Source organism: Spermophilus citellus (genome assembly GCF_964194105.1).
Source record: "Spermophilus citellus genome assembly, chromosome: 2".
NCBI lineage: Eukaryota > Metazoa > Chordata > Mammalia > Rodentia > Sciuridae > Spermophilus > Spermophilus citellus.
Window position 1 is genome coordinate 241,164,037 of NC_138183.1, and position 9,302 is coordinate 241,173,338.

General features: G+C 35.3%; 1 protein-coding gene across 1 annotated transcript; it reads left to right on the forward strand.

The window, feature by feature from the left end:
- Positions 1-3,772: 3,772 nt before the first annotated feature.
- Positions 3,773-4,711, forward strand: LOC308641848 (olfactory receptor 5J3-like; the record flags this gene model as incomplete). Its single annotated transcript, XM_081280433.1, has 1 exon — positions 3,773-4,711. One exon carries the CDS (start codon positions 3,773-3,775, stop codon positions 4,709-4,711), a length of 939 nt encoding a protein of 312 aa, XP_081136559.1.
- Positions 4,712-9,302: the final 4,591 nt, after the last annotated feature.

Sequence of the window (9,302 nt, forward strand, 5' to 3'; positions counted from 1 at the left end):
CGAAGCAGTTCGTTAGGTCTCCCCGTCCAGCGATGTGCAGTTCCCGGCCAACGCACCAAATGTAAGGGTCCGGCGAAACATCTGAGAAAGAGACCACGAGACTAGCTTCATGCAATGGCAAGGGGGATTTATTAGGGATCCGTACCAGCGCGCTGGGACTCTGTGCTCACTCAAGAAGGGAGAGCAGCCCAGAGCCCAGAGCAGAGGTCAAGCAGAGCTTAAGTACACTTTTTGGAGAGGGTGGGGGGCTTTGCATACATCAGAACAAATCATCATGAGGCGCGGGAAAATTGAACAACAACTCTGATACATGATTAGTCCATTCATTGGCGGGAACAGGCTGGACAGGGGTGATTGGTCACTTTTAAACTGGGTACACATTCAAACTGATTGGTTCGGGCCCTGTGACAAACTGCACAGGGCCCTAGGCTGAAAGGCCAGTAGGGCGTTGTCTTAACTATCTCAGGAATCTGGGTGTAACAGAGGAACTTAATAGTACCTAATCTTTTACATTTTATTTTTTTTTAAATATTTATTTATTTATGTATCTTTAATTTTAGGTGGAAACATTAGTTTGTTTTTATGTGGTGCTGAGGTTCGAACCCAGTGTCTTGCGTATGCTAGGCGTGCACTCTACCACTGAGCCACCCCTCCAGCCCCATCTTTTACATTTTAATTCAAACTTTCCAGCTTAGAAACTTTACCCTTTCAAGTACATAGCTGGAATTATTATAAATTCCATTGATTTTTATTTTTTTCCTTTAGAAATCATATATACTGTTTTTCTCCACTGCAGCTTCCCATTTCTTTCTATTTATTATAATATTCAGGAAGTGAAATGCCTTAGGGACGCCATTACATTCTTGAGGGTTCTCTAAATCCCTCAGGAAACACTAAACAACTTTTAAATAATGTATGTATTCTATTCATTTAATCAGCAGGTAGCTCTAGGGAGTATATTCCCATTTGAATTAAGGTAAATATATAACTGAATCTTCAATCTAAACTTGTCTTTTGACAGGATGATTTTTTAAGCAGCTTGAGCTAACTTTCATACCAAGGATTCTATGCCTGTGACTCTCCTATATTAAAAGATAAGTTTGAATTCCAGTCTGCTGCCTCTTACTATTACCATTATTCCATTTACGCACCATTATACAAGTAAGATATACTTAACTGACTTTTTTAGGATTTGGCCTTTGCTTTTGTTTCGAGAAATATAGGGAAATAGAGCACAGGAAGGGGTTGTCACAAATTCCTAAATAAGCTGAGATGTTCATTATTTTTCCTTTCATTAGTAAGTTAAATTCACTTCTTCAAATCTTACACACACAGATTCTACAAGTCAGTTAAAATGTTTTGAATAAAGAAGGAAAAAATATTCGGAATTTAATCTGATAAACACTTCAAATAACAGGAGCAAATGAAACTGCAATTTATCTCCCCTATATGCTAAATTTCTCTTTTTCTTCATCAATATCCACCTTGTGGTGTGCCTTTTACTGGGGGTATTTTAAGCATCTATGTTTCAATTCATTGGAATATTCTTTCTAAAGGGAGAATTGCATCTACAACATCACTATATATTCCCATGGATATTATTTACCTATCACTGTGGATAATCTAGATCTAACATAATTACCTCCTCATTTGTTATTATCTCAATATTCTTGTTCTTTTTTCTAACCGAGCCGATGTATAAAGAGTCCGAAAATGAAATGATAATAAAACCAGCAAAAAAAAAAAAAAATCATTCTTTACTTAATTCTATGGAGATTAAATTACTGGTATTGTAACATTTAAAATATTTATTTACATTTATGCCTGGTTCAAAGGGAACAAGGGACAGTTTTTCTCACCCCAGTTCTCATGGAAGATTCCCTTCTGCCCAGTTCTCCTCACAAGGCTGAAGGAAGCTGTGTGGTTGACCTTGAACACAAGGACAGACAGAACCTGTGCTGGACCTGTCTCTATCCAAGGGACAGGTGTCTTCTGTGCAGCATTCTCCATGTTCTGCAAATGATTTTAAAATAAAGAAGAGTTTATCACTAAAACAAACTGACTAATCAACACAGGTAACACAATATTCCTAGGGATTGAAACAAAGGTCAGGAAAATAAGACACCCTTTTTGGAATGAGGCAGAGGAATGTGTGAGAAAAATTAGAGTGCACTTTAAAGACTGTGAAAGGAAATAGATAACCAATTCAGCGTATTCAGCAGGACATTGGGGAACAATTCTTAGGAATATGACATAGAATAAATAAGAATGAGCATCTTCTTCATTTGTTTTCCCCCCCAAATAGCCCATGGTACTTCAGGTAAGTCTGAACCAACTTAGTTAAAATATTGATTTACATCTTGTGTTTATTTATATTTCCAAATGTATATGTAAATGTGGCAATATATTTGTTTTGTCTTTTTTCCAAGTCAAATGTGGTGCCACTCAAAGATCATATGCATTGGTCCTGTGGAAAAGATTATATACTCTAAGAATCTTGTTGCAATTTGGGAAGAAAAGTATTACAAAGAAGGTTCTGTGTGTTTGATAAGTTTGCTTTATTCTGTTGTCTCATTTTGCCCTTTTCTCAGAATAATACAAGGATTTCTGTTTCCTGAGCCTCAGTTAAAGTATTTCTATTGAAATTCAAAGGTCAATTATAAATTGCTTTCACCATGTTTCATATTCCAGCTGGGAAATGCCCTCACCCCATTCTAAATGGATGTTCTCAGAAGTCTGTGCCTGTGGGTATTATCTAAGGACAATAAAGACTCTCTAGTTAAAATAACTTCAGAGATTTTGGACTCTGAGTCTCTGCCTTTTGTCACATCCACCTGTTAAAAAATATGGAGTACTGGTGCTGAAACCTCAATCCATGTCCTTGATGCCAATCCAATAATGAGGACACAGTTTTGAAAAAAGGGGAAAGGGAGGTTTGTTGCTTTGCTAGCAAAGGAGAAACACAGGGGACTCTTGTCCCAAAAGCTGTTTATGCCCATCAGCAGAAATAGGGGGCTACATTCCATGTGTTCTCTCGGTTGTAATTCACTTCTTAATTCGGGGAGATAGTCATTTCTGAGATCTTCTGGTACCATCTACAAAGTCTGGATTTACTCAGGGACAGATAACTCTGCCTAAAATGGGAAGGAAAGGGAGGTGGGGAGATTAGGGAGGAGCAGGGAGAAAGAGAAAGAAATGTTTCCATTTTAAAAATAAATTGCATTGGCAACACAACAAGGAAGCATAAAGTGGACCACTGTTGCAGTAGTTATGAAGAAAGAAAGATCGGGAAGGAGGGAAAAAATGTGGAGTAAAGGTTAATTATGAAAACATCAGTGGACATTAGTTACTCTTAAAGTCAAAGCCAGCAGTATAAAAGAGAGCTTTGAGGAGACCATAGATTAGATTCTCAACCACAATTTTTATGCTTTTTTAAACTAGACTTTTCTTTAGATATCTTTATACAGTGAAATTGCTTTAGCTTGTTGTACACATTAAGACCAGTATTTGAAATGCATTCTGTAACTGAGACAGAAATATTCCTTTATTCATCAAGGCACTTTTTATGGAAGAAGTGAATAAATAGAATTAAAAGAGTCTTAAGACTTTCTAGTTAAAATTTTCTATTTATATAAGCAGAACGACCAGAGATGAGAAGTCACTAACTCAAGCCACATAGCTAGTTAGGATTTCCAAAAGGTAAGGATATCATATGGTATGTATTACTTTACTCCAACCCCCTATCATCAACAGGTATCAAAAAACGCAACACATGGCTTATGTCAATTTTACCTCGGTGACGGAATTCATCCTTTTGGGACTGACGAATCGCGCTGAGCTGAAGGCGCTTCTCTTCGTGTTGTTCCTGCTGATCTATGCCATTTCTTTGGTGGGAAATCTAGGAATGCTCTTTCTAATCCAAATAACTCCCAAACTCCACACGCCCATGTATCATTTCCTCAGCTGTCTGTCCTTTGTAGATGCCTGCTATTCATCCGTTTTTGCACCCAAAATGCTGTTAAACTTCTTTGTTGAACAGGAGACCATCTCATTCTCCGCGTGCATTGGGCAGTATTTTTTGTTTGTGTCCCTCCTTACCACCGAGGGCTTTCTGCTTGCAGCAATGGCTTGTGATCGCTATGTGGCCATTGTGAACCCGTTACTTTATACAGTGGCTATGACTAAAGGAGTCTGCACCATGCTTGTATTTGGGTCCTGTGTGGGAGGCTTAATCAACTCACTGACACACACAATTGGCTTAGTGAAGCTGTCCTTCTGTGGGCCAAATGTCATCAGGCACTTCTTCTGTGACCTTCCTCCCCTGTTGAAGCTGTCATGTTCTGACACATCCACGAATGAATTGCTGCTCTTAATCTTCTCTGGTGTTATCGCCATGATCACTTTCTTGACCGTGATGATCTCCTACATCTTCATCGTGGCTGCCATCCTGAGGATCCGCTCAGCAGCAGGTAGACGCAAAGCCTTCTCCACCTGTGCCTCGCATCTCACAGCTGTGACCCTCTTCTATGGCTCCATAAGCTTCAGCTACATTCAGCCAAGCTCCCAATACTCCTTAGAGCAAGAAAAGGTGGTGTCTGTGTTTTACACTCTGGTGATTCCTATGTTAAACCCACTGATTTACAGTTTAAGAAACAAGGAAGTGAAGGATGCTGTTAAAAGGGCTACAGGTATGAAACGTTTTTGTCCTTGATTTCATACCACAAATCCAAAACCAGGAAATAAAACTGTGCTTTCTGTAATAAGGCCAGTAAAGATTTTTATTGGTGTGTCTTAATCATACAGAGTTCTGAGTTTCATTGTGGCGTATCCATACCTGCCCATAACATGATAGATCTGTGCCACTCTGCAGCACAGCAATCCCTGGAAACCTATAACCTGTTCAGTTGGCTCACAGCCATAAAAAGAGATCTAGAAGAACAATGTGCCCTAGGATACATGGCTAGTTATTGTGTTAACTAACCTAAAACGAGACTAAGATTAGGGGGTAGTTTTCTTAGATAATCGATGGAATTTTCATTCCTTTATAGGAGCAGAAATTGATGTAAATACATATACATGTTTTATATATAGATAGGAAGGGAAAGTCAGGAACTAGAGACTGGGTAAGTGAGAAGGGAAAGAGGGAGACCAGGCAAAGATGCACACCAGAGTTCATTTGTCAGAGTTGACAAAAGCCATCTCTCTATAGGAGAGAGAGGCAAAATAGGCTTGAGTTCTGGGACTTTTATGGGGGAGGCTCAGAAATCAGAACTGAGGTAGGTTTAGGGTTTGGTTGGTATGAGGGAGTGGTGAGCCTTTCTCAGAAACACCCTTGGGTGGGAAAGTGAACCCTTTTCCTTAAAATGGCTGATGTCACTTAAGATGGCCATCCAGATGCTAAGCAAGGACCTTATAAGGTACATATATAAAATATAAACATTCAACTAACATCAAAGAGACAAATATAAAAATTATGAGTGATATAACAATATATCTTTTGATCCTTCTATTTAGTATAAAAATTGAAAATATTTTAAAAACATAAAATTTTGAGTCTAGCACCATGGCACATGCCTGTAATCCTGGCAGCTTGGGAAGCTAAGGCAGAGGATTATAGATTTGAGGCTAATCTCAGCAATTTAGTGAGTCCCTAACCAAATTAGACCCTGCCTTAAAATAAAAAATAAAAAAAAAGGACTGATTATGTAGCTCATAGTAAAGTACCTCTGCTTTCAAACCCCGTTACCATGTATATATTCACACACACACACACACACACACACACACACACACACACATATATATATATATATATATATATATATATATATATATACACATACATACATACTTGCATTACCTGGAAAATGAAAAGGTATTTGTTTCAACAATTAAAAGTCTACTATTCTTTTAAATAAATGTGCACACTTTAAGAATGCTCAGGGAAAGGATCTGTTGATCCTCAACCAACTTTCCATTCACTCCTGGTGTCAGTTTTCACTGCTATCCCTGAAATTCAACAGGACAGCTTGCCATAGTGCCATTACCATTCTAGCCATTACCATTCTACATAAAAAGATCATTAAAATCAGTTTAAGTTCTTGCTCTGAAGAATTTTACTTTATGTTTTATTTTATTTATTTCTTTATTGGCTCGGGGGTACCAGGGATTGAACTCAAGGGCACTTGATCACTGAGCAACATCTCCGGACTTTATTTAGAGACAGGGTCTCACTGAATTGCTTAGTGCCTTCCCTTTGCTGAGGCTGGCTTTGAACTTGAAATCCTCCTGCCTCAGTATCCAACCCAATGGGATAATAGGCATACACCACCAAGCCTGACTTACTTTGTGTTTTAAAAGAATGACTTCAAGGCCAATTTGGAACCTGTAGTAATCAGATTTATCCCTCCCTTGTTTTAGGTATCTTCCAGCATCCTTTTTAGATGAAGTATTCCAGGTAGGGAAAATCTGTAAATTCAGTGTTTTTTTTTTTTTTTTTGCTTCCACTCAAATTTAATGCAAATGCATCACCATAAAACCAAGCCCACATGTACTGATTGTTCCATAGTGATCTTATCTCAAACTACTATAAATGATCCTATCTCAGAAAAAAGAATCCAATATCCTAGAGAAAATTTTATTTGAAAATAAAATGGTATTAACATTTTCCAGTCTCTTTTAAATTTGAAACAACTGGAGGGAAATGATCAAGCCCCATACAGTCATAACTTAGACTCACTAAATATTAATTAACTTTTGCATGGGGCATGTGAGACTAAATTTTTATTTTTTTTTCTTTTCAGAAATAGCCACTTTATTTAAGTAAATATTACCAATATCTACATAAGTAAAAACAATGGTAGCATATTGAAAATATGCTATATTAGATAAACTATGCAAAGACATTGATCTGAAAATTAAATTATCAGAATGAAATATTAATAATACTACCAATGACACGCAACACTTGTGTAGTCCTTCAAAATTTTCAGGACCTTTGAATATATTATTTGGGCTCCAAAGGAGCATATATATTTGACATTTATATATATGAGATTTTCATATAAGTGCATTTATATGAATTTTGTCTTTCAGACAAATGAAAAAATAAACTAATATTAATAGTATATAAACCAAATTGTATGTAGCCTTTCACAATATTTCAGGAGCATTCAATAAATTATATCTAAAAGGATTAAACGTGAAGAATATAATACAAACAAGATAATTGAAGATAATAACAACAAATTGAAAGGCTTATAATATTTTTTTCAATACACAACTTAAAAAGGAAGAGGATAGGTTCCAAGAATGCACATAAAATGATATAGCTCCATAAGTGTAATGTGTGAGAGGAGGTAATATTTTATGGAAAAAAAAGTCATTTTTGTCTCATACCAACCTATAACTCCTGCTAATCAATAATTACATAATATACTATAAACAAAACCTAGGCATTTCCATGATAAAAAAAAAAGAGGCAAAAATCACAGTCATAGAATTCTTATGGAAATTTAGGAGGCTGGTGGCAGATTTTTGTAATGTAAACTGAAAATAATTAACATTTTTCTATATTTAAAATAAAGTTTAGTATAATTTATATGTTACAGGTCTATTGTGTAATTAAGTGAAATTTACTATAGCATATTCCAAATTTTCTTAGGTACTTGGTAGAATTAATTGATAGAAAATAAATGAGAGCTTCATCAAAGACATATCTGATGCAACTCTGTTGACTGATAAGCAAAACATTAGTAAAAATGATCTGAGAATGCACACTTATAGACCCAGTCCTTTCACTCCATGTCACAAATTGGTTATTACTCAATATAAACAATTGGAGGAATCAGGGCACAGCAGATGTTCATTTTATATGAATTTCCTTTAGGTTCTCAGGGAATGTCTATCAAATATGTGTTAAGTTTTTATCCTGTTGTGTAACCTTGAAGTTTGTGTTTGGAAATTCACCTACCTCAAAAAGACAAATACTTTGCTGGTACCATCTAGACTTGTTGTGGTTACATTTATATCTTAGTCATGTTTATTCTTACTCAGAAACCAGAAGAATTAATGTTCCTAAGATTCAAAGTTTGGGCTTGCTTTATCAACATGGAGTGATTATGTTGTTCCCAACTATGATAACAATTTTCCATTGTCTTTGATCAAATGTAACCTGTTTTTAAATTCCATCTCCCCAAACCATGAACATCTAATGATCATATAGCCATTTCATCCAAACTATAATATGATATAGAATGCACTCTAAAAATACTCTGAATAAATAAAATAATGGCAATTTTTAGTTAAAGAAAGCGACAGCCTCTCTTCTTAGAGTTTATATCAGTTTAGATATGTCTTCTGAAGTCTGAGAATTCCTATAATCTCCTTCTTCTTTTGTAGACACTTCAGCATTCAGTTTTGTTAGAAAACCCTCCGGGACTAAAGGTTTCCATGTGCAAACCTGGACACTTCATTTAATTTTCCTGAGCCATATGCAAGGTCAATCAGAATGTTAATCAATTATAAAAATATAATGATTAAAGAAAATAATTGAACATATTAGACACCTAATAAAGAAATCATCTCAATTAGAATTCTTCCTGACATTGTTTTCTAGGAAAAAGAAATAATCATTTTAACTAAATTGATTATAATATTTTCTTTGTCCATATTCACCAATTTGTTTTCACTACTGCTTCATTTTAAAACCATTACAAATTATTACTACCATGTACATATGCAGTTGTGTTTGCTGGTTTGTTTGTATATGGCATATATTTGTTTCTCAGTTACTCTTATTATATATCTTTGCATGATATATAGCCCACCATTTCATCCTGTGTTCATCACCTTTTATGTTTTTGTTATATTCTACTACCTGTATACTAAACATTCCAAAAGATGCTTTCATATTCAACCAATATAATGACAAAATGTTAAAACTAATTTTATTCAGTTATCCTAATCCTTAATTTATCCCTAATATTGAAATCAATCTACTGCATGATGATACACTTGAATGCATGCACACAAACACAGTTGAAATTCTATGTAAAAATTACTTCTGCTATTTTGTGTGGCATTATATTGAATATATATATCCCCCACACATATATTTTCATTCTCTAAAATCACTTTCAATAATAATATGCTTATAAATTTTTATACTCAGCAACTTATAAATTTTAGGGCTTTAAAAATAATATATATACCAGATTATGCATAATATGTACATATGATAAGATGATATAAAATTGAAATTTTAAAAAGAGAATTTTTAACAGTTCTATTTTCCCCTGTAG